This window comes from Lepidochelys olivacea (assembly GCF_965140295.1).
Source record: "Lepidochelys olivacea isolate rLepOli2 genome assembly, chromosome: 1".
NCBI classification, from domain to species: domain Eukaryota; kingdom Metazoa; phylum Chordata; order Testudines; family Cheloniidae; genus Lepidochelys; species Lepidochelys olivacea.
The window spans coordinates 290321131-290347353 of NC_140411.1; the positions used below are offsets into that span (position 1 = coordinate 290321131).

Here is a 26223-nt window from a genome sequence, read left to right on the forward strand (position 1 = left end):
GAAAAAATCATGTCCCAGGCATCTCAAATTGGCCACCCATAATTAGTGGATACTTCTGACTTTAATCTCTCAGCCTCAGTTCCTCTTCTGTAAAATGGGGACATTGGCCACCCTCTTCACCTCACAGGGACGTTGTAGTAATACATTCATTAATGACAGGTTTCAGAGTAGCGGCGGTGTTAGTCTGTATCCACAAAAAGAAGTGAGTAGCTCACAAAAGCTTATGCTCAAATAAATTTGTTAATCTCTAAGGTGCCACAAGTCCTCCTTTTCTTTTTACATTCATTAATGTTTGTGAAACTTTCAAATGTTATAATGATAAATGCCATAGAAAAGCCCATGTAGAAACTAATAATTCTGTCTTCAGAGCAGCGTTGGATAGTGTGCAGTAAATAAGGTCTGGGGCCACACACTGAATATGAGGATAACACAAAATATTGAATAACTGCTCATTAAATGAGCACTGTCCATCTTGTGCACGAAACGAGGCAGGAATCATGTGGAAAAATGGTATGTGTTCATATGATTAATGACTATCATGTTGTACGTGCACAAGGGAATCAAACTAACCTTAATTCTGGCATTTCCTAACTTTTGAATACTTGACTTTGCAACCTTAATAATAATCTTTTAACATCGTTTTTGTGTGTATGTGTAATAATGGATAAAGACTGTCTCAATGTTAATTATTTTTAAATGATTTGTCTGCTTTTTTCATGTTTGCATTTTTTGTGAAGCTCTAAGTGACCTTTTATACATTTTTTTTAATATAACCATATCATATAACTATAAACTGTAGCTTACAGTCAACACACTGTGCTCTTAGCAATGTCAGGTGTAGGATATGGAGGTGCCCAAACTTGGCAAATGGAGATGGTGGTTGCTGGAGGTTGTCTGAGGCGAAGCCGGTGGCTCTCTCTTTGGGAGCTAATGTTAGGAGTAATGTGGGGGCTATCTGACAGGCTAACTGGATGGGGACGCAGAAAGGAGATGGAGTGCTCAGGTGCTTGGAGTTGCTGGCAGTTGCTTGGCAGTTGCTGGCAGTGGGATCCTTGTGGCTCTTGGGGAAGGGTGAGGGTTTGCTAGGGGAGGAATGGTGTGTATTTGTTTTTGCTGGGAATCTGTGATTTAGGAAGGATCTTGGGGGCAATATTGGCCCCCTCACCTTGTGCTGCACCCACAACCTTCTCCTGGCTGCTCCTTGCTGGCTATAATCTAAAAAGGGCTGCTAAAGAGGAGGCCTGTGGCTACAGGCCACAGTGGCCCCATCAGGCTGGAAAGTACAACTGCAGGCAAATGCCTGCAGCCTGCTCATAGCTCAGCTTGATGCATGAGATTCCAGCTGACATACAGGCAAAGTGTGAAAGCTGGTGTCACTTGGCAGGCCTCTTTGTACATTAGAATTATTAGATCCTCACTTGCTTTGCTTTGCTATAGGTCGCTAGCAAGATTTGGAGACTTTGAATAGGGATGTTCTTGAGTCAGCATCCCCTCCCCACTCATCTGTGGCAGAAGAGATGCAGCTGAGGTAACAGTGTCATATGAAATCACTATCCATATTATCTAGAATAGACCTTGCCAGGATCCACAAGCAAAGTAAAGACAGTGAAATCCTGATATTTCAAAAGTAAAAGCAAACAAACACTCCCCATGTGCCCCTTTAGTTTAAAATAAAAAGAATCATAAAGGAGCAATAAAGGACAAAACAAGAAATTCTAGGTTTGCTTGGAGGTTCACCTTTAGGGTGGAAGATGGGCAGGAATTGGAAATTTTTGAATTTTTAAATTTTTTGTTATTTTACAAATTTTCTTGCAAAAAATTGTTTGCTGTTTTTTGACCAGCTTGTAGCATAGTTGGATTTTTTCAAACATTTGAGGTTTCAATGAAAATTTTTTGCAAGGGATTTTTTTTTTTTAATTTTCAGAAATGTTTCTGTGGTTTTTGACCAGCTCTGGTACCAGCTACTTGTGTGTGTAGTCAGGGGGAGGGATACTAATATATAGGCATGAGCTAACCCATACCCACCATTTTGTATCAAAGTGCATATATTATGCGTGCTTTCCAAGAGCAGCATTTTTGAATGTTAGATTGTAGAGCAATTTACCTAAATTCTGGACTGTCATTCACCCCTGCCATCTTTAGCTCCATCTGTTCTTCTATTGAATTGCTCCTGAGGCAATACTAGAAGTATGATTTGGAGAACAATTAACCAGCTTGTTTCTTGGTTAATACTACTAAAATCTCATTTCATCACTAGCTGGCATTTGATAGCCCTTCTTACCCTTTCTAGCATCCCTCGATACCTGCAACACTCTCATTCTAAACCACGGTCCATGAATATCAAATCCAGTCATGGTAGCACATCATAAGCCAGTGCACCGACTATTGAAAGAATACCAGAGTTTTTCAGTAACAGATATTTATGATGGTACAAGCTTATAGCTTCAGAAATTTACACTTGCAAACTATTCTCTTTTTTTATTTTATTTTTTAATGGTTTGTGATGTGCCAGCAGGCTTTTCCAACAGGTGTGAAGACATGCATTCAGTTGTTTAACAGATGAGTATAAAGTCCCTGCCCCAAACAACGTACAAACTGAGGGCCCATTCCTGATACTCTTAATTTCAATGAGAGCAAAAGCAAGTCTGAAGTGAACAGTCCAAGGCAGGGACTTTGCCTAGCTGCCCACTGGGGTTGCTATCAGAGTGTAAATTATAAATAATAAGTTAACAATCCAATTAATCTTACCTTCAAAATAATGTTCAGAGGCTTTATTTTATTTTTTGGCATATTAGCTATACCATTTTGGTTAATATCAAGAATTAGGAAGTTAGCAACATTGTCCAGTGCATACCTTGTGATTAGGAGCTTTCAGGAATGTCATTGTACTTGTAGAGTTGTGGGGTCTAATATAACAGAAGTGAACTCTGTCAGCTTCAGAGGATATGATAGTTTGGGTATTCAAAGTGCTCCTTCCTATTTGTCATATTCTGGGAGTTAGGAGCTTTGTGTTCTGCAGGCTTTGTAAAAGGGCTCTAGGCTCTCTCTCTTTAATTACAGCTGTTGCTGTTAAATGGAAGGCTAGAAACATTGTGGCAACTGGACTTAATTTATGGGCATTGCAGCACTTTATATTCTCTCTAGCGGTGTGCGCTGAAAGGCACACTTTCCATGCTGGCAGACGTCAAATCAAACACCAGCTGTGTTTTAGTTTGCAGGCACACATGCAAATTGTGCTGACACTCTATTCTGCCTGTTTGCTCTATGCAAACAGGCAAGTACAGAACCTTGCAAGAACTTGGCTCCTTCTGAAGAGACCAGGATTCTTGTATATTTCAATTTCCTATTTACTCACAGGACTTTAACACCCGGGTAGAGCAGTGATATACGCATGCACACACCCTCTAGAATGGAGAAAACACTGCCCAATGGTTTGTTCTTGTAGGACCTTTCAGCAGAAGAGTTTAAATTGTATCTATACCGCTGTAAGATCCTCTTATTTCTTGGGATGAAGACATTAGTCAGGGTTGCAGTATTGTTCCACCTTACAGTTCCTTGAATCAAATGTAGGCTAAATTCTAGGTTCCACACAGGCTGTCTTTATGAGCTGTTTCACAGCAATCTAATTCTGTGTAACAGTTCTGGGCTGGCTGCAGGAGCAGCTAGTCATTAGAAATTGGGAGGCTAAACCACAGTCATCATGCCCGAGTTGTCAAATGGACTATAAACGGTTGTACCTATAACATGGGTGCAGTATTGCATGTTGCAATATCATCTCATGCCACTGAGAGAGTCATCGTAGGAGCGTGAGTTTCCCAGCCCCTGTGTGCTCCAGCCATTGTAGTGCACTTGGCTGGAACTGAGCTTGTGCCATCTGCACTTACCATGCAACATATGATTTTCAGGCAGGCAGCAGAGGGGGGCATATGCGGAGCAAAGAATGCAGGCTTGTTTGGGGTTAATTGAGATTAGCCAGAAACAGGCAGGTATAGGACCCTCCCTCCCATCCCCCCCACACATGCTTCTTAAAACTAGAGTCTCTTTCTGCTGTTGCTTGTCCAGTTAAGCAACATATTGTTTGGGTTTGTGACCAGGAGGGCACTGAGTGAGAGAGCAGGGGTGTGAATAAAGTAGGAGGTTGAGTTTTGATGTTGGTTCTGAGCTGGTGGGAGGTGGAAGAGTGCTGAGCCTAAAAAGGGGGCCCTCCATGCTCCAACTTGCTAAAGATACGAAAACTAACAGTAAGATTTTTTTTTTAAAGTACATCAGAAACAGGAAGCCTGCCGAACAGGTAATGGGGCCACTAGATGACCAGATGTCTAAAGGAGCACTCAAGGAAGACCAGGCCACTGTGGGGAAGCTGTATCAGTCTTCACTGCTGCGAATCTGGGGGAGATACCCACATCAGAGCTCTCCTTTGTGAGCAACATGTGAAATACAGTCCTAAACTGATGTGTCAATAGAGGAGGTTTTAGAGAAATGGATAAAATAAACAGTAATGAGTCACCAGGACCAGATGGTATTTGCCCAAGAGCTCTGAAGGAACTCAAATATGAAATTGCAGAACTACTAACTGTAGTATGTAACATAAGATAGCTAATGTAATGCCAGTTTTTAAAAAGGGCTCTAGAGGCAATCTTGGCAATTACAGTCCAGTAAGTCTAACTTCAGCTTTGGGCAAATTGGTAGAAACTATAATAAAAAACAGAATTATCAAACATATAGATAAACATGATTGGTTGAGAAAGAGTCAACATGAGTTTTTTAAAGGGAAGTCGTGCCTCACCAATCTATTCAAATTCTTTAGAGGTGTCAACAAGCATGTGGACAAGGGTAATCCAGTTGATACAGTGTAGTTGGATTTTCAGAAAGTACCCAGAAAGCCTTTGACAAGGTCACTCACCAAAGGTTCTTAGGACACTAAGTGGTCAGCAGATAACAGGGAAGGTCCTTCTATGAATCTGTGACTTGTTAAAAGATAGGAAACAAAGGGTAGGAATAAACAGTCAGTTTTCACAATGGAGAGAGGTAAATAGCGGGGTCCCCTAAGGATCTGTACTGGAACCTGTGCTGTTCAACATATTCATAAATGGTCTAGAAAAGGGAGTGACCAGTGAGGTGGCAAAATTTGCAGATGTTACAAAATTATTCAAGATAGGTAAATCCGCAGATGACTGCAAAGACTTACAAAGGGATCTCACAAAACTGGGTGATTGGGCAACAAAATGCCAGATGAAATTCAATATTGTTAAGTGAAAAGTAATGCACTTTGAAAAAAATAATCCCAGACATGCACATAAAATGGTGGGTTCTAACTAGCTGTTACCACTAAAGAAAGATCTTAGAGGCACAATAGATAGTTCTCCAAAAACTTCAGCAGTGGTCAAAAAGACAAGCACAATGTTAGGAACTGTCAGGAAAGGGTAGCAAATAAGACAGAAAGTATAATACCACTATATAAATGCATGGTGTACACACATCTTGTAATACTGTACCGAGTTCTGGTCACCCCATCTCAAACAGCAGATAGTGGAACTGGAAAAGTTCAGAGAAGGGCAACAAAGATGATCAAGGCTATGGAACGATTTCCATACGAGGAAAGATTAAAAATATTAGGGCTATTCAGTTTAGAAAAGAGACAAATAAGGGAGGTATAATAGAGGTCTGTGAAATCATTAATTGTGTGGAAAGGGTGAATAAAGAAGTGTTATTTAACCTTTCCCATAATACAAAAAACAGGGGTTACCCGATGAAATTAATAGGCAGCAGGTATAATACAAATAAGAGGAAGTACCTGTTCAACAAAGCATAGTTAACCTGTGGAACTCATTGTTGTAGGATGTTGTGATGTCCAAAAACATAACTGCATTCGAAAAAGAACTAGATAAATTCATGGAGTATAGATCCATCAATGGCTATTAGTAAAGATGGTCAGGGATGTAACCTCATGCTTGGGGTGACCCTAAACTCTGACAACCAAAAGCCAAGAGGGGAAGACAGAAGAGGATCACTCCAACTGCCCTGTTCACTACATTCCCCCTGAAGCTCTGATGCTGGCCACTGTCGAAAACATGATACCGGGCTAGATGGCCCATTGGTGTGACTCAGTATGGCGGTTCTTATGCTCTGATTACTCATTCTGGAGCCTTGATGGACCACACACATTTTCCAAAATCAGAGGCACTGGGAAAACACATGTTTTGGAAGGTTATACAGTGGGCCTCTGAGGTTGCCACAAACCCTTTGAACAAGAATGCCTTTTAATTTTTAAATAGCTGTTATATTATTAAATAAACTTGCGTGCTTCACTACCTGAATACTGCTTGCAGTTGTACAGTACCAGCTTACTCCATTCCAAAATATATTTTGGGGCTAAAGTGTCAGACATCGTTAAGCATATTAATATTTTCTTTATTCCCGTTCTTGAGGGAGAATTAGAAATACTGTTGATGATCTTGGCTTTTCAGCCTTCATTATTAGTGCTTGCTGGCTGAGGATGTTTCTAATTTCCCCACAAGATCTGAAATAAAAAAGGTTATTCTGTTTAATGAAGCAGGAATGAAGCCAGGGTGCAAACATTATTTTATCATAGTAAAACTGAATATAAATGCCAGTACTGTATGGTTTACTCATGACCTTTATAGACAGTAGAATATGAAGAATAGTATAATATTATGATTGATAATGGTCATTGCTGGCTGTAATGTTGCTCCCCTGCCCTTGAGATGCTGCAGACGTTTTCTCTGTAACAGCTGTGCTCTCTCTCCCTGTTACTACTACCGCTTTTTTCCTAAACCATTCAGCCTCCACCCAAGTCCCATTTTTTAAATAGACCCATATTAGTCCATGGCTAACACTGACGCTAGCTTTTTTGCAAAGTGAGGATTAGAGAAACAAGCCACCCTGGAGTGCACTATGGGAGTTTAAATAAAATATATAACCCCCTTGAAAGTTGGAGTGATGACATTAAGGAACCATCAACCATGTGTGGGAGAGGGGATAGTGAGGCTAGGTTAATCATCTGCTTGACATTAAATCTGAATTAATGAAATGCCATAACAATTAAAGTAAATGAGATTGAGAAAGAGAGAGAGAAGAATGAGCCAAACAAAGGATGACCAGATGTTAGTAATGAAAAATGCAGGGCTTGAATGTATTGGTAGGCCTCGGTATAGCATGCCAATATTCAAGCTGCCTCTCCCCACAGGACCCATTACTTGTGTCAAAAGCATAACCAAACAAAATAAGTGCCAAGGGCTTCCTCTCTTCCTGTCTTTGATAGACCTGCAGGGGAGCAAGACAACAGGGGAAGAGACAAGGGCACTGGTCGAGAGGGGATTGAAGGAACTGACTGAGGAAAGCTACCCTACCCCTGGAACTTGCTCACTTCCACTACAAAAGCAATCTGTGGCTTGAAAATGGGCAGATGGTCCCTTTAACGGTTTCCCTTTATGCAAGTGACCATGGAAACAGCACACAGTTGGAGGAGGCTGAAAAGGAGCCACCAGATTAGGATCTGAAAAGGGGGTGTTGGGCAATTAAGGGATTGTGGCACGGCAAGGAGATATGATTATTGGATTGTCAAGCATAGTAGATGGGGCGTGATAGCAAAGTACCACCATGTTCCCCCATTTTGACCACTGAGAAAGCCAGGACAACTTCAGTGTCTCCACAGTATTACAGGGAGGGGGCAGAGTGTGTTTTTGAAGGACATCAAGTGGCTGATAGTTCTAAAACAATGATCCTTAAACATACAATAAACAAACCAGAGAAAAGACAGCAAGATATATTAAGTGCAGTTTAAGATACTCTCTGACAATAATGAATGGGTTGTGAGCTAATGAAAAAAGTGAACATGAAAGAGCAAAGATTCCCTGAGTGCTTTTATATTGCTCCCATTGTCTTCAGCAAAGAAACTATGTGTAAGATACTGTGAAATTATCTGTACAGTTACTCTTGCTGCTAAAGCACAGGCCTTTGAAATAGGATTCCTAGGTTCTACTCCCAGCTCTGCCACAACCCTCCGGGACGTCTAGCAAGTATTGAGGCTAAAATTTTCAAATGCGGCCACTGATTTGGGGTGCCCAAGTAGACACATCTTGGCCCCGTTTCAGACTGCAGCTTTCATTGATTTCAGTTGGAGTTGTGTGTGCCCAGCAGTTCTGAAAATCAGGGCCAAGGCATGTCTCAGATTGGGCACCAAATCACTAACCACTTCTGAAAAATTGCACCTGAATATATCTCTGCCTCAGCCCCTCCATATGTAAAACACGGAGAATGATATTCGTGATATACTGCAGGACCAGCTCATGCTACCAGAAGATTGGAGCTGCTCTAGCTCCTATATCAATTCAACTTTATTTTGGCTCTTATACCGTGCTTATCACCATAGTATCTAATTGTCCCCCAGTAATGGATTAAGAACATGACAAACGTCTCATGACAAACATGTCCTCTCGTCTGTGTTCTGAAATTTACACATGCATGTGTTGCTCTCTGTTCATGTTAGAGAGGACAGGTCAAGGAAATGTGCCTTGCACTTGGATCAGGAGGTGGTGAGGTTTGTGATGGACCTTAGTACCTGGAGGAGTTAATTGCCCCGTCCTGGTCTGGCCCTTGAGGAAGCTCTGTCTCCTGTCCTTAGGGGCTGCAGTACATCTGGTTGCCACAGGGGGCTCCTGGCAGGAGTCCCTGCAGCATCTGAGGCGGCAGAGGGAGGAGGCATAGAGGAAGAAATGCAGGTTTCTGTGGAGTGAGGAAGAGAGGGTAGGGTAAGAGCTAAATTGAAGGGGAAGAGTTTGGGAATCACAGAGGGATAAAATTAGTTTCTCCCATGCTGTCCTCTACTGTGAAACGTCCCAATTCTTCATTCTCAAAGTGGGAGAAAGTAGGAGAGGAAAGAGAGTGCTTCTTTTTCTTTCCACTTCACCAACAACCTTCCTTATTACCACCAAAATGCTGCTCTGTGACACACCCAGCCACAGTGTCCCAGCTTTTCACTTTGAAGATCAGAGGAGTGCTGACGGAAGATGGAGGGAGGGGACAGATTGCCACCTACAGCACCCACTGATCATCACAGAAGCATGGTGACGCTTAATGCACTTGTGCATCTAATGCACGTGTGAAGAGCTTTGAGATACCTGAAAAGAAGGCTAGTGCAATGGGAGAGTTATACACTGACAAAGCACTCCAGTTGCTTTGGAATGCTCTCAGCAGAGAATATTTGAGGGACATGGGTTACAGGTGTTTTCTGCAGTTTGTGCTATTAGTATCTCACTATGCTGAAAGTGCTTCTGGAAGGCTCAAAAACTAGGCTAGAAAGAATACCCTCTCTTCTTCTTTCAGGCTCAAAGTTTGCCTTATTTGCTACTAGAGGAAGCCTGTTTTACATGTAAGTGGTAAAAATGTCTGATTTTCCCCTTGGTTTGTGTGAGAGCACAAAGCTTACTTTGATCACTATGTTATCATACGAGGTGGAGAAGAATTTTCTGCTAGGGAAAGTCCTTCTTCACACAGCACACAGTCAATCTGTGGAACTCGATGCCAGAGGATATAGTGAAGGCCAAAAGTAGAACTGGGTTCAAAAAAGAATTAGATAAGTTCATGGAGGATAAGTCCATCAGTGGCTATTAGCCAAGATGGTAAGGGCCACAACCCCATGCTCCGGGTGTTCCTAAACTTCTGATTGCCAGAGGGACTGGATGACGGGATGGATCACTTGATACTTTGCCCTATTCTGTTCACTCCCTCAGAAGTATCTGGCATAGGCCACTGTCAGCATGCAGGATACTGGGGTAGATGGCCCATTGGCCTGGTACAGTATGACCATTTTTATGTTTTTATGAGGGAATAGCATGTCTCAGTATGCTCCAACAGCTTTTGTAAGCCAGTGACTTTAGAGTGGGGTATGAAAGCAGATCAAGGGTGATCATTTCCTCTAATCTATAGAGAGCAAGATGAGATGAACTGAGGAATATTTTGCATTTCTCTGGAAACACTTATGTAAGGAAAGTTGTCTTTTGGGCAGTGTGCTGGTGCCCATCACCAATGCCCTAGTCACAGTAAATGATGTATAAATAACAATGATGTGCCCAAAACAAAACAAAAGGAATTTCTCCTCTGCTTTCCTCTCCACTTTTGGTGCAAGTTTGGTTATGTTTCTACTTAGTCGTAAGTGCAGTGGTACCTTATCTTCCTTTATTGTATTTTTTTTTAAGTGCACAGGAGTCTTTAATTTCAGTGTTGGTGCTGAAAATCATGATCATGATCACACCTATGTATGCCAGCTGCTTTTCCTTACAGGGCTGCTTGGAACTTCAGAAGGCATTACCACCCATACTGGTTGTTGACTGATAAGTCTCACCACTGTGACTGATACCATCTAGAGGTCTCATTGCTTTATTGAGCTTTTTCACTTTCATGACTTATTTCTTCCCAGCCATAATGATAGTAAGTAAGAGATCCACAGCACTGACTTGCAGCAATTTTGGGGGATGCTATTTTGGTGGGCAAGGAGTAGCAATAGTGAGTAGAGCTGGAAGATAGAGGAGCTATTGAATAGCCCTAGTATAATGGAGGAGCTGTGCTGTGTACTAACCATACACAGCAGAGATGCAGCTTGTCAGCTTGTGAAAGGAGGGGCTATTTGGGATAAGAGGCGCAGAGGGCGGGTCATGGGAGGAGATGCATAGCTGGCTGTGAAGAACTGGTCCCTGTAAAAACCTGGATTGCAGCATGATGCTGTGTTTTGTTTTGTTTTGAAATCTCTGAGCTGCTGGAACATTTATACTACAGGATTAAGATGATCCAGGGGAGAATCACAAAAGTTTAGGGCCTGTGTGAACTCACTGAGTGAACCTCACTCTGCCCTGAGTTTCATGGGTTATGATCTTTTGTAGCCAATTTTCTGTATTAACAATTGATGCTACACAGAAGCAGCCATTTGCATTGCTCAAAGACCAGTTTTGTTGGTGAAACCAGGTGAAATTATGCTACATATTCTTGAGCACAATCTATTGATACTTTGTCTACTGACTGACTTTTTTAGTAGGACTGTCAATTAATTGCAGTTAACTCAAGCAATTAATTCAAAACAGATTAACTCAATTAAAAAAATTAATTGCAATTAATCACAGTTTTAATCACACTGTTAAACAATAACAGAATACCAATTGAAAATTTATTATAAATATTTTTGGATCTTTTTCTACATTTTCAAATATATTGATTTGAATTATAACACAATACAAAGTATACAGTGCTCACTTTATATTATTATTTTTATTACAAATATTTGCACTGTAAAAAAGATAAACAAAAGTATTTTTCAATTCACCTCATACAAGTACTGTAGTGAAATCTCTTTATCGTGAAAGTGCAATTTACAAATGTAGATTTTTTTTTTTTGCATAACTGTATTCAAATACAAAACAATGTAAAACTTTAGAGCTTACAAGTCCACTCCGTCCTACTTCTTGTTCAATCGCCAACACAAACAAGATTGTTTACATTTATGGGAGATAATGCTGCCCGCTTCTTATTTAGAATGTCATGTGAAAGTGAAAACAGGTGTTCGCATGGCACTTTTGTAGCAGGTATTGCAAGGTATTGACATGCCAGATATGCTACACGTTCGTATGTCCTGTCATGCTTTGGCCACCATTCCAGAGGACATGCTACCACACTGATGATGCTTGTTAAAAAAAATAATGTGTTAATTAAATTTGTGACTGAACTTCTTGGGGGAGAATTGTATGTCTCCTTCTCCCTGGTTTTACTCACATTCTGCCATTATTTTGTGTTATGGCAGTCTTGGATAATGACCCAGCACATGTTGTTTGATTTAAGAACACTTTCACTGCAGGTTCGACAAAACACAAAGAAGGTACCAATGTGAGATTTCTAAAGGTAGCTATAGCACTTGACCCAAGGTTTAAGAATCTGAAGTGCCTTCCGAAATCTGACAGGGACAAGGTGTGGAGCATCCTGTCAGAAGTCTTAAAAGAGAAACACTCCAATGCAGAAACTTACAGAACCTGAACCACCAAAAAATAAAATCAACTAATCAACCTTGATGGCATCTGACTCAAATGATGAAAATGAATGTGCATCAGTCCGCACTGCTTTGGATTGTTTCTGAGAAAAACCCGTCATCAGCATGGAGGCGTGTCCTCTGGCATGATTGTCAAAGCATGAAGGGGCATACCAATGTTTAGCATATCTGCCATGTAAATACTTTGCAACACAGGCTACAACAGTGCCATGTGATCACCTGTTCTCGCTTTCAGGTGATATTGTAAATAAGAAGTGGGCAGCATTATCTCCCATAAATGTAAACAAACTTGTTTGTCTGAGCAATTGGCTGAATAAGAAGTAGGACTGAGTGGAATTGTAGGCTATAAAGTTTTACATTGCTTTGTTTTTGAGTGCAGTTATGTAACAAAAAAAATCTACATTTGTAAGTTGCACTTTTACAATAAAGAGATTTCACTACAGTACTTGTATGAGGTGAATTGAAAAATACTATTGCTTTTGTTTATCTTTTTTACAGTGCAAATAATTGTAATAAAAATGTATAATATAAAGAGCAGTGTACACTTTGTATTCTGTGTTGTAATTGAAATCAATTTATGTGAAAATGTAGAAAGCATCCAAAACATATTTAAATAAATGGGGTACTCTATTAACGGTGTAATTAAAACTGCAATGAATCACGATTATTTTTTTAATCTCACAATTAATCACAATTAATTTTTTTGATCGTTTGACAGCCCGACTGTTTACATATATACAGACATGCAGCACTCCTGTAAGAGGGCAAGGTGCTTCCTTTTCCACATTTCTGGAAACTGGCAGAGCTTTTCCATCAGTTTGGATCTCTTTTCTGATCAAAGGAACCCTGGGAACTGACAACGATCTCTCCTTTCACTTTGGGAGGAATCGGATTTTGTGAATGCCTGCGATTCATGTACTGATGATCAGTTGCCATTAGAAACCCACATGTTTAAATATCCTGTTGACCTCGAACAGCTACTGTGGGTGGTTTTACTTTTCTTTTTGCATTTTTACTGGCTTTGGTCAGAGAAGCACAACAAAAAAGAGCTATGCAGACTTTGCTGTTTATCTCTCTCAGGTGAACAGATTGTAGAACTTTGGAGCACCTAAGATTGTAGAACTTTGGGAGATGCCACCGGAAAACCCAAATAACAGACCGAATAACAGTAGTAGTCTTTGAGTAGCTGTGTGTTTCAACAGCTGCTGCCCTCTTAACCTCAACAGACTGTGTGAAATCCCTCCCTCTTCTCTATTTTAAAACTGTTTTATAATGATTATTTCCAACTTGTCTTAATGGTGATGGTTATGCCTGTCCTTTTAAGATGATAGCCTTTTACCTAAAAAATCAGAGCTCCCAAACAAGCAACCTCCCTATCTCTTCCGTTTATACAAGAGAAAAGTGGAGAGCACATACAGTTAGAAATAGGGCTCGAAATCTCTCCAGAAACACTGTTCTCATGTCATTTCAGCACTTCCTAGCTGAAACCAGAGGGTACTAGTAGACTTTGAACAGAAAAAAATTAAAAGTTAACAAGACTTTTTGAACCTTGCAAATTGTTCACTTTGCATTTGGTTTGGGATGAGGGATGACTTATTTTATCCAGACCTGTTTGCCCATCGCTGTTTGAGTCAGGAGCCGCTTTACCTCGAAACATACCATTCCGTGGCACGGGACCCTCAACAACAGGGGCCCCCAAAACATAGCATGGGAACTAGGGGCACCGGGGGTGCTGCAGAACCCCCAAATTTTATATGGGGCTCCTCTGCCGCCCTGCGCCCAGGGTCCCTGCTGCCACCCCGCACCCAAGGCTCTGTGGGCTCTGCTGCCACCCCATACCCAGGGCTCTGCGGGCTCTGCTGCTGCCCCGTTGGCCAGCCCAGCGAAGTGGGCAGAGACCCGCGTGGGCTGAACACCCACCTGATGGTGAGGGGTGGGGCACGGCTCCATCAGCAGCCACCTGAGCGCCCTGCTGCCTCCGCACGCTGATCTCTGCTCGTCTCTCCTGACCTCTGGGTCCTTGCAAAGCAAGCGGCTGTGATCACCATTAGCCACCGCGGCCACGCTGCAGCTCCCATGGCCGGACTTAGGCACCTCCCTGTCTCCCCAGGACCCGGGCTGGTTCTGTGCTCCTAACAATATTTTTTAACATAAGCGGTGTGGGGCAGCAGCAGAGCCCCACATAAAACGTGGAGGTGCTGCAGCACCCCCTGCACTCAGGGCCGCTGATGGGGGGACAAAGGGGCAGCTACCTCAGGGTCCAGCAATTTAAAAGGCCCCGGGGCTCCCAGCCACCGCCATCACTACCGTTGGGAGTGGGGGGGGCGGGCGAAAATGAAACTGCGCACAGGGCCCCACTAACTCTAAACCTGCCACTGGTTTGAGTAGTACATTAAATATGATAGGCCTTTTTGCTAATGATCAAAGTTAACAAGCAAAAACGGTTCCCTACTATTTATCTGAAGAAATATGAATCTAGGCAAGGTTGTTGTTAGCATGCAGAAAGTAATTTCAAAGCCTCTGGGAGGTTTTAATCAAGCCTTGTATACTGATTGAGATGCACTGCTCAGAAGTGGGGAAACTGATTAACGAAATAAAAATTCTAGAGTGTTTTCCATGCAAACATTCATCAGTATATCTTATATAATTACATAGCCAGGAAATCAACACGGTGTGTAAATGCTTCAGTCATGGTGTAAATATCTTAATGACTGAAACATCTTTAGACATGAATAATTTATATCTGTATGGATTCATTTTTCATACCCATGCTTTACTTCAACATGATAAACTAACCCTTCTCTGTCAGGGGATATGCACTTGATTATCCTTTCCAGATTTCTCTTTCTTGTGCTTATTTTTCTCAGTTGGACACACTCCATTTCTTTTCTTCTGCTTTCTCTAATGTAGTTATCTTATTTATTCACCTTGTCTACCTTAGTTTAGTTTACCTTCCCAGTACATCTCAACAGACATCTGGAAATGCTGCCAGGGCATAAGCTGATTTTTCCTTTTACAAGTAACTTTGCCAGCACTGCAGCAGCATCTTGAGACATTGACTCAGTATCACCAGATGACATTAGCATCTTCTTTTTTCCTTGTTGTTGTAGGGGAGACATAGATTATGGGAAGTACTTTCTAGTGACAGGCCAATGCCAGGTTAAAGTTTATCACTTGAAGAATCTTTATTGGTACAGCCCTTTGCCACAATATTTATGACAAAAATGGCTTTCTTATTTACAGAGTACCATAAAATACGGATGCTTAAATAATTTGTTTGTAGTTCCAAACATCAGTAGACAAAATTAGCTGAAAAAATTACAACAAGCACAGGACTGGGAGCCAGGAGTTCATAAATTCTAGTCTCTGCAATGAACACTTTCTGCCGCCATAGGCAAGTTAACTAGGGAAAAATTTTCAAAAGGATACTTCTGGGTGCCTCTGTTTTGGGAGCTCAACTTGAGTCATTTTTGGCCTGATTTTCAGAGTTGCTAAGTGCCTTCTACTTCCATTGATTTTAATAGTATATATGGATGTCCAGTACCTCTGGAAATCAGGCCCAAGGGGTCTCAGTTGGGCACAAAATTGAGGCACCCCAAATCAGTGGCCACTCTTGGAAATGTTAGCCTTAATTTCTCTACCTGAATTTTCCATCTGCAAGAAGGGGATGATAATATCAATCTACTTCACAGGAGGTTTTGTGAAGAATAATTAGCTAATACCTCTAACATAATGAACAATTCCACCCCACCCCTCTTTCTTCTCTTCACTCCCATTCATTCCTGTATACTAGTTATGAGGACCACCTGACCTCCATTACTTAATAGCATTTCCAGTTCTGTTTGTTTACTTCCCACACACGTTCTCCCCTGTATTTATGCTTTGGGACAATAATACAACATTTCACATTCTTAATCTTCGAGTACCTGTTTAGTGCTTTTTTCTTGGCCACTTGTTGAGTTACTGTCTTTGGCTTGTTCTTGGAACATCCCAATGTGTCGAAAGAATAGTAAATATGGCAGGGGACCAGCTTGGCTTAACGGTGAAGTCCTAGCGGATCTTAAACATAAAAAAGAAGCTTACAAGAAGTGGAAGGTTGGACATATGACCAGGGAAGAGTATAAAAATATTGCTCGGGCATGTAGGAATGAAATCAGGAGGGCCAAATCGCACCTGGAGCTACAGCTAGCGAGAGATGTCAAGAGTAACAAGAAGGGTTTCTTCAGGTATGTTGGCAACAAGAAGAAAGCCAAGGAAAGTGTGGGTCCCTTAATGAATGAGGGAAGCAACCTAGTGACAGAGGATATGGAAAAAGCTAATGTACTCAATGCTTTTTTTGCCTCTGTCTTCACGAACAAGGTCAGCTCCCAGACTGCTGCGCTGGGCATCACAACATGGGGAAGAGATGGCCAGCCCTCTGTGGAGATAGAGGTGGTTAGGGACTATTTAGAAAAGCTGGACGTGCACAAGTCCATGGGGCCGGACGAGTTGCATCCGAGAGTGCTAAAGGAATTGGCGGCTGTGATTGCAGAGCCATTGGCCATTATCTTTGAAAACTCGTGGCGAACGGGGGAAGTCCCAGATGACTGGAAAAAGGCTAATGTCGTGCCAATCTTTAAAAAAGGGAAGAAGGAGGATCCTGGGAACTACAGGCCAGTCAGCCTCACCTCAGTCCCCGGAAAAATCATGGAGCAGGTCCTCAAAGAATCAATTCTGAAGCACTTGCATGAGAGGAAAGTGATCAGGAACAGTCAGCATGGATTCACCAAGGGAAGGTCATGCCTGACTAATCTAATCGCCTTCTATGATGAGATTACTGGTTCTGTGGATGAAGGGAAAGCAGTGGATGTATTTTTTCTTGACTTTAGCAAAGCTTTTGACATGGTCTCCCACAGTATTCTTGTCAGCAAGTTAAAGAAGTATGGGCTGGATGAATGCACTATAAGGTGGGTAGAAAGTTGGCTAGATTGTCGGGCTCAATGGGTAGTGATCAATGGCTCCATGTCTAGTTGGCAGCCGGTGTCAAGTGGAGTGCCCCAGGGGTTGGTCCTGGGGCCGGTTTTGTTCAATATCTTCATAAATGATCTGGAGGATGGTGTGGATTGCACTCTCAGCAAATTTGCGGATGATACTAAACTGGGAGGAGTGGTAGATATGCTGGAGGGCAGGGATAGGATACAGAGGGACCTAGACAAATTGGAGGATTGGGCCAAAAGAAATCTGATGAGGTTCAATAAAGATAAGTGCAGGGTCCTGCACTTAGGACGGAAGAACCCAATGCACAGCTACAGACTAGGGACCGAATGGCTAGGCAGCAGTTCTGCAGAAAAGGACCTAGGGGTGACAGTGGACGAGAAGCTGGATATGAGTCAGCAGTGTGCCCTTGTTGCCAAGAAGGCCAATGGCATGGGATGTATAAGTAGGGGCATAGTGAGCAGATCGAGGGACGTGATCGTCCCCCTCTATTCGACATTGGTGAGGCCTCATCTGGAGTACTGTGTCCAGTTTTGGGCCCCACACTACAAGAAGGATGTGGATAAATTGGAGAGAGTCCAGCGAAGGGCAACACAAATGATTAGGGGTCTGGAACACGTGACTTATGAGGAGAGGCTGAGGGAACTGGGATTGTTTAGTCTGTGGAAGAGAAGAATGAGGGGGGATTTGATAGCTGCTTTCAACTACCTGAGAGGTGGTTCCAGAGAGGATGGTTCTAGACTATTCTCAGTGGTAGAAGAGGACAGGACAAGGAGTAAAAAACTTTTTCACTAGGAGGGTGGTGAAACACTGGAATGCGTTACCTAGGGAGGTGGTAGAATCTCCTTCCTTAGAAGTTTTTAAGGTCTGGCTTGACAAAGCTCTGGCTGGGATGATTTAACTGGGGATTGGTCCTGCTTTTGAGCAGGGGGTTGGACTAGATGACCTCCTGAAGTCCCTTTCCAACCCTGATATTCTATGATTCTATGATTCTATGATTGGATAGTTCCTTCTCCTTGTCAAGGATAGGACATCTATTGCACATGTGTCTTGAATCACACCATCACATTCTTCCTCTTCTACAGAATTCCATTTTCTGTCACACTTTGTGTATTGGAATTACATGACTGATTCTTTAAGATTCAGTAAAAGACCTCATGTCCCCTTTACCTTTTCCTAGCTAGTTTAAATCCCAGCTAATAAACACTACCAATTTCAGTCCCAGCAGCTTCTATGTAGACTGTCACATCTAAACATGTGCCTCTCCTCACAGCAGGCATCCCAGTGTTCTGTGAACGAAAACTCCTTCTTTACATCCATTAAGTTTACTGCAATGTTAATATTCTCCTTTCTCCACTGCTGCTTGGCACTGGGAGCACCTCTGAAAAGATCATTTACTTCGTCCCAGTTTTCAGTTGAGGTCTTACATCCCTGAAATGCATCTTCATTTTATCAAATCTCCCTTCACCTGTCTCATTTGTTGCCTGATTGTCAATAGTTGGTAGGGATTCCCCAGTTATTTTTCAGAATATACTTCACTCTTATTATCACATGCTTTATCTTGGCATTCAGGAGCCAGACTACCGTCTTTTTCCCTTGATCTGGGTAACAAATATTTTGGGCTTAGTTCCTCAACACAGAGTCACTAATTAGATTCATTTGCTGCTTTTTCTTTCTGTTTTCTATTCAGTGCTTTCTTCTTGGCCAGTTGTTGAGTTACTATTTTTGGACTGTTCTTTCTCCTTTTTAAGGACAGGGCATCTATGGCAGGTGTCTCTTGAATCATTCCACACACCTTTCTCTTCTGCTCTTCATATTATTTCTAGTTGCCTTACTGTCACCTTCTTCCATTTTCTCCACAATGGTCTTTTCCGTTATCTCAGCCTGAGTCTCTGGTGATTCCACCTCTCATCAAATGTTCCTTCACCTTTTTCTCTCAGTCATTTCAGTTACTATAAAAGGCCCTCCACTTCTCCAAAACTAAACCAGCTTGCACTTTTATACATTTTATACTTTTATACCTATTCACTTCCTATATAGGTAGCTCTACTGGTCTTCATTCAGATATTGAAACATCTTTAACTTTTCACTGCCTTAGTTACTTAAATAGCATTCTATGTCCCTGATGAATTTTTATTTCAGTTGTTGTCTCTTAGCAAGTCATTCTGTTCTTTCTTTCCATCTCAGAATTGCATCTGTCTGCTGCTTCATAGGGTTGTTCGAGTCAGAACTCTCGTGTGCCTAACCTCCACACCTTGTTATCAACAATGACTTTACTGCCCTCTCTTGAGCTTTCAAGCAAAGCATCACAGCCCTAGAAACTCACCTGTTCTCACTTTCATTCATTCCACACTCACAATATAGGCTCCCTAGTTAATTCTTTAAACCCCATAATCGCTCCCTCTGGAACTCCCCAGTCCAATGTGCTTTTCCTGTTTGCGGCCTAGAGAAATACAGTAATGGTAGAGATTTTCTGTGAAAATGAAACATGAAAATGGCACAGATACCAGATTGGTGTAATACTGAAATACTCTTTTTGGTCTAATTTTAACAGATTCGGTAGCAACAGCATCTGGACCATTGCTAGTCGAAGTTGCCAAAACTCCTGGTGCTGCTCTTGGGGTTGCACTAACCACCTCGATGTGCTGCAACAAACAGGTCATTGTCATAGACAAAATCAAATCTGCAAGTATTGCAGACAGGTGAGTGCTACAGAAGACTCTAAATTATAGGATTACGCATCCATTTTATATCTTATCAGTATTTTTGTTGCTGTTTAAAAAAATTTCCCTTGGCATTTTAGATGAATTTGACTGAAGAAGACGCTCTCAAGCTTGTTAGTGTTTAAAATTAACCCCTCTTGGCAGACAGTAGCTCTATAATGTAGAGCTTTTAAAAAGATTCTCAGACACCATTTTACTTTTGCTCATTCACACGGCATTAAACTACAGAAAAAACAAACCAACCCCCAACAATACCCTATGTCATCCCATAAACAAACACTATCTCCTCTTTCTAGTATGTCTGAACCTGTTTGCTTATGTTGTGCTGCACAGTAATTTGAAGGTTTGCTTGGTTTTTTAAAATATAATGCTGCAGCAGTGATTAGCATTAAAAATAAATACCCTGCTGCAATTCTTAAAGTAAGTCTCACAGTATGAAACCTCTGTCAAAGTAAGTACATTCTGAGACTTAGCAACCATGAAGTGCTCTTTTAGGGTGCATCATTCATTCTTGTGGCACAGTGAAATGGAACTCCTTATACTTGGATTTTTTTCTTATTAGTATTTTAGAATACCACTGAGGTATTAGAAAGACTGGCTTCTGTATTTTAGAGTTATTTGATAAGGAAAATCCCTTTTTCAGCTCCATTTGAAAAATTCCACGTGAGATAAAATTATATTTACAAATGGAAAAAAAATGATTAGATACTTTCCCCCAGATCAGTGGTGGGGAACCTGCGGCCCATGGGCTGCACACGGCCCGTCAGGGTAATCCACTGGTGAGCTGCCAGACAATTTGTTTACATTTGCACAGCCGCCCGCGGCTCCCAGTGGCTGTGGTTCGCGGTTAGTAGCTCCCAGCACAGCCCTGTGCTGCTTCCCGCAGCTCCCATTGGCTGGGAACGGTGAACCATGGCCACTGGGAGCTGCAAGCGGCTGTGCAAATGTAAACAAACTGTCCGGTGGCCCACCAGTGGATTACCCTGACAGGCCGCAGGTTGTCCACCACTGCCCCAGATGGTGTAATCGCTGTACTAAAGCTGTGGGATCTTTTTTTAAAATTTGCCTTAAATATTATGTTTCAGCAGCAAATTTCTCCTGCATGTCCCCAGCCACCCTTCCTTGTAATTCCTCTTTGAAAATGGTGCTGTTAGTAGCACCCACTTGTAACAGTGAGTCTACAGCTCCACTGTGGGCTTTACCCTACAGTAGAACCTTTGAGAGTGACGGCCATTGATCCAGAGGGGTTCTCCAGCTCAATGGTGCAGGATGCTTTAATTTTCTCCCTCTGTTTTTTTCCCATTCCACAGGGGGTAACCAATTAAAGGAGCTGTCCACTTGACTGGTACGTCGGGATGCTGACTGCTGTGTTTGCATTTCTCAACTCATCCAGTAGCCAGTCTCTTGAGTGCAGCAAGATGTAGCAGCTAGCCCCCTCCCCACCCCACTCCTCGAGTCACCATGCCAGCCCTGGTTTCATTATTTGTTTGACTACTGCATAATTTCATCATCATTTACAGCTTTTGTACTAATAAATGTTTAACTATGAATAACTCAAAAAATGATGAACTGGGTGCTTGTGTGAGGGATATGAGCAGGCTTGCTGAGTCTCCTTAAGCTCTTCTCATTTATTCTGCTGCCATTCACACATATACTAGTAGTCAACTAGTATCCCATTCCAGTTCTGTGAGTGATGTCTTGACATATACTGTATTTACCGACTTGTATTTAAGATTTGTACTAATTGACTTAAAGTTTGGCCAGTGACAATCCTTATAAAATATTAAATTTTTCTCTCTAAAAATACACAGTCTCATAATTGCCATGACCAATTTGAAGGCTATAAAACTCATATACCAAGCAAAGAGCACAATTTATCATACTGAGTTTTTCTCCCTTTGTATAGATGTGGTGCATTACATGTAGGAGACCATATTCTGTCCATCGATGGTACCAGCATGGAGTACTGTACATTGGCAGAAGCAACACAGTTCTTGGCTAATACAGCAGACAATGTCAAACTTGAGATCCTTCCTCACCATCAGACTCGGCTAGCATTGAAGGGACCAGAACACGGTAAGGGGATCTGTAACACTAGATCCTACTTCCTCTTTCTTGCATGTTCATATCTACTGCCATTGCTGTAACTCAGGGAAAAGATATTGAGGCAATTTTATCTGTAACCTTTCTTTTCAGCTCTCCAGGTTATGCTTCTGAAAACCCCTAGCAAGCTGTGTACTGTTTGTTTACCTCAATCTATCCTCAGAAATCCCTAAAAATAAGGAGAAAATGTTTTGCTGAAAGTGCCCCTGCATAGTTCCAGTCATATTAAAAAAAGAGAGTTGGTGAATATACCTTTGTAGTATATGCAAAGATATCTTTCTAGGGGAGCTCTCCCTAGACAACGAGGCAGCTGCCTTAAATTAACCAGAAGAGCCCAAATGTTTTGAGTATAGACTCCCAGGTGGTGTTACTTAAAAATCACAGCCTACTCAAGAGGAAACATGCTTTATTGAAACAAATGTACCCTTGGGAACAATCCTTCATTGGCTGAGAGATGGACTGGATGATACAAGAGTACTTTGCATCACTATCTTCTATGATCTGTTGAGTCATTAAGGCTCTCACTGCTGAACGCAGTTATCGTTCACCCTAGAATGTGCTCTGAATTATGAACTGGCAAAAAAAAACAAAACACACCCAACCCAAAACCAACCAAAATATCTAAAGAGAGTTAATGGATGAATAAAGGGTTTATCCAATAATAATAATAATAAAAAAAGCAAGAGACCCCATTTGTTTTTAAGGTTTTTTTCTTTTATATTGGGATGCCAAGCTCATTCCTTTGTCTACTGCTGCCCCATAAATTTTACTGCAGCATTAAGAAGTCCTGGACTGGAATAGCTCAATGAATTACTAATGTACATGCTATAGGTTTATACAGAATTCTTATTGAATTGGAATGATCATTCTGCAAGATATGGAAATGTAATTTGTATGGTTTTCCACCTCATAGGACACTTTTTACATCTATCCACAGTTCAAGAGAAAAAACAGCAAGAGCTGCCAGATAATTTCCTGCTGGAAGCAGCCTTTTTAATTAAACAGGGCTCATAGCAACCTGAATATAATGAAAATCCGCCTGGCCATATTATTCTTATCAGATTTTAATTTTTACACCATGGTTAAAGCTCAGAAATTGACATAGATTATCAGAAGAAGAATCAGTTGAATTTGAAAAGTTATGATAGGAAACTACAATAAGTTTGATTCATTAAAACAAAATATTGAGATAGATTGTTACTAGGGCTGCTGGGATTTTCTTGGCCGCATTACCCTGCTTGATATGTAAGTTTTTATAGACTTCTTCAGGGTTACTTTTATTAGAATTAGATCAGTGAGCTGTTCAGGCCTTGGTCTATTGGACTGTGAGGTGAAGCTTAGTGGTTCTGTCCAGGAACTGAATGTCCTAATTTCACTGCAGGTGACCCTCAGATGGTTTATAACGTGGTGTTGGCAAAACATCTTTTATTTTTTAAGTCCAATACATTCCTTTCCTTTTACCTTCCCTTACCTGACCTTTGTTGTAACGAAACATTCCACTGGGGTTGGGGCGGGCGAGGGAGGGCAATCTCTATTTAGATACAAAAGATTTAATGTATTCAGCCAAGAAAGAGATCCTACTTCTATAATATAAAATGGAGGAAAACTATAGCTTTTCCTCTGGCATTTAGTTAGGCCTTGGACCAAATGCAGCTCATAGTGTTTGACAAATCCCACCTGATCTTTTACTACAAAGGTGAAGCCAAAGGTGAATACAGGCAGTGCTTAATTTGTTCTAGGGTTTGCCAGGGCTCTAGACTTGGCAGTTCATAGCCTCTGCACCTCTGGTGCTGCGTCAGTTATGAAAGTTAAAAAATTGTTTGAGCCTGGCACCTGATTGTTTGCGCCACAGCACCTCTTTCATTACAAATTAATCACTGACTACAGGTCACAAAATACTGTGTTCCGTCTTGTTCAGAGTGAACAGACCACAGTGCATCTAGAGATGCATCTCTGTACTAAAAATGAGGGTGGCTATTATCTGTACCATTTTGTATAATTTAGGAGCAGCCCCCTAGGTTTTGGCAAATCGATCAACATGAGCCAGTCCCTTCTCCCCACCCCACCCCTCCATTTATGGTTTTGACAAATTTTGGCCATTCCCATTTTGAGCACAAACCTGAGAGTAGGAATCAAATATGGTCTTAATTTTAATCCGGAAAATGAAAAGATCTGACGATCATGCTGCAAAACCATAAATAGTGACTTTAGACTTTTGCTTTGTCCTTCTTAATCAAGCCCCAAGATAGGATTTTTGTGTTGAGGGTTGAGTGAAGTAGTTTATTGCCCAGGGTAATATAATGCCAGCGATGGATGCTGGCAAAATTAAAATGTCAAAGCAGAAAATTGAAATGACTGACATGTAAACCACTTCAAATCATTATGGGAAATGTGATTTATAGACCCTTTTTATTTTCTTAATATATACAAGTCCTGCTACTGCAGGTGGAGATTTGCAAACCTGTAATTACTAGTAAATATCATACATCTCAATAATGTTGACTTAAGTATTTTTCTAAAAAGTTTTTAATCTTAGCTCTTAAGGCCAGAGGAGATTAGAAATTGATTCAGTACTTATCTTTTGGGGAAAAAAAAGCATTATTTCTGGGAAGATGAAAGGTTTCCATCCCTGAAGTTGATCACAGTGTTTGCTTATCACCAAGAAAAGGGACAAAGCCACATTAATTTTTCCCCCTTTTCAAATTGCTTTCATTTTTGTTACTTTTTATTTATGCAATTTGGTTACCTCTCCCTCTTCTCTGGTCCCTTTTTGTTTTCTTATTTTCTGTCATTCCTTCATGCGGGCAGTGAAGGTTCAAAGGAGCAACAGGCAACTTATCTGGGATTCCTGTGCCAGCAACCACAGCAGCCTCATCACCTACCACCATTATAACACCTACCACCCTGACCATTGCAGGATGCCAGCCTGGAAATTCCAGAAAACGCCTCCTCAAAAAAACCTTCGTAATGTTCCATGCTTTTTCCTCCTGACATATATATTTTTTTCTTCTTCTTCCTCTCATACTTCTCTCATTTCAGTTTTATGAGTGTCACACTTTTTTTCATAACTATGACAAGGTTATTTCTGACAATGTATGCCTTTTTCTTTCTTTAATTGGACAGTCTTTGTAGATGGGGAAAGGCTTGAAAATTCTCAGTGGCCTGTTTTTTAAACCATATTACTAGATTGTTAGGTTTCAGCACCTTATGTGCAGTATAATATTAGAATAAAAAGAATGGCTTACAAATGTTATGTCAGAAATTACCTATTAAAAAGGCATTTCTAGAGTCAATATTCAGACACATTGATTTACATTGATTCATGATTGTGTATCAAAAATATTTATTTTATTTAAAATAAGGTGTATAGTACATATTTTTATTTTTGTGTCTACAGTGTTTTTGCTAGTTCCCAGCTCCTGCTTCCTTTTATGCCTCACATGGTGTTGAAATTCTGGCTATGCTGTTATCTATGGTCACACCTAAGGTTTGATATGTGTCTTTGTTATTAGATACACACACCATTTTTGTGCACCATACCCATTGATTCATGAGTGAGTTACAGGCTTATGCTGCACTGTTCCCTGCTATAGAATGCTGTGTACCAAGTGTCCAATTTTTTACAACAGCTTTGGTGTCTTCGTCCTTCTCTCCTACCTCCATGAGTGCATACAGCCTGAGTTCCCTGAACATGGGGACCTTACCTCGCAGCCTCTACTCCACCAGCCCACGCGGAACAATGATGAGGCGGCGAATGAAAAAGAAGGACTTCAAAAGCTCATGTAGGTGGTAACAGCAGTCATTTGAAGTGTGCAACAGATGGGGGCTGGGGAAACAAGATGAGAGAAAAGGCACAAAATTTACTGCAGTTTTACTTTGGTAAATATATTAAAGAGAAGTAGCCAGGAGAGCAGCAATAGTTTAGGTGTCAGTGTGTTTGATTTGCGGGGCAGGAATCAGCAATTGCAGTGTTGGCATCCAACACTAAAATGGGTTGATTACTTTTAGTTTGTGTAACCCATGATTAAAAATATATATCATTTTAGTGTAGTTTGCTTCGGTACTCTCTGGATGGGTATGCAATGCTAGTTTTGGACCCCTCCAATACTTGAGCACAGTTGGGTGAGTTTATTATTCAGTTTGTACGAGGAAACTATCTAAAATCATTACAGTCATCATAAAAATACATACCATTTTAATATACGAGGTTGCTCTGCCTAACAGCCATTAATAGACCTATCCTCCATGAATTTATCTAATTATTTTTGAGCCCACTTATACTTTTGGCCTCCATAACATCCCTTGGCAACAAGTTCCACTGGTTGACTTGCGTTGTGTGAAGAAGTACATCCTTATGTTTCTTTTAAACTT

General features: G+C 41.2%; 1 protein-coding gene across 9 annotated transcripts in view; it reads left to right on the forward strand.

Moving 5' to 3' along the window:
• Nucleotides 1-26223, forward strand: part of GRIP1 (glutamate receptor interacting protein 1) — a 556915-nt gene that overhangs the window by 461605 nt on the left and 69087 nt on the right. For 5 of the 9 annotated variants that reach the window (XM_084616426.1, XM_084616424.1, XM_084616425.1 and 2 more), the window contains exons 8-11: nucleotides 19581-19728; nucleotides 21656-21825; nucleotides 24661-24816; nucleotides 25482-25634. In XM_084616426.1, the coding sequence (XP_084472552.1) occupies nucleotides 19581-19728; nucleotides 21656-21825; nucleotides 24661-24816; nucleotides 25482-25634 (627 nt within the window). The remainder of the gene's footprint in view (nucleotides 1-19580; nucleotides 19729-21655; nucleotides 21826-24660; nucleotides 24817-25481; nucleotides 25635-26223) is intronic. The other 4 variants (XM_084616431.1, XM_084616429.1, XM_084616430.1 and 1 more) reach the window with 1 other exon arrangement.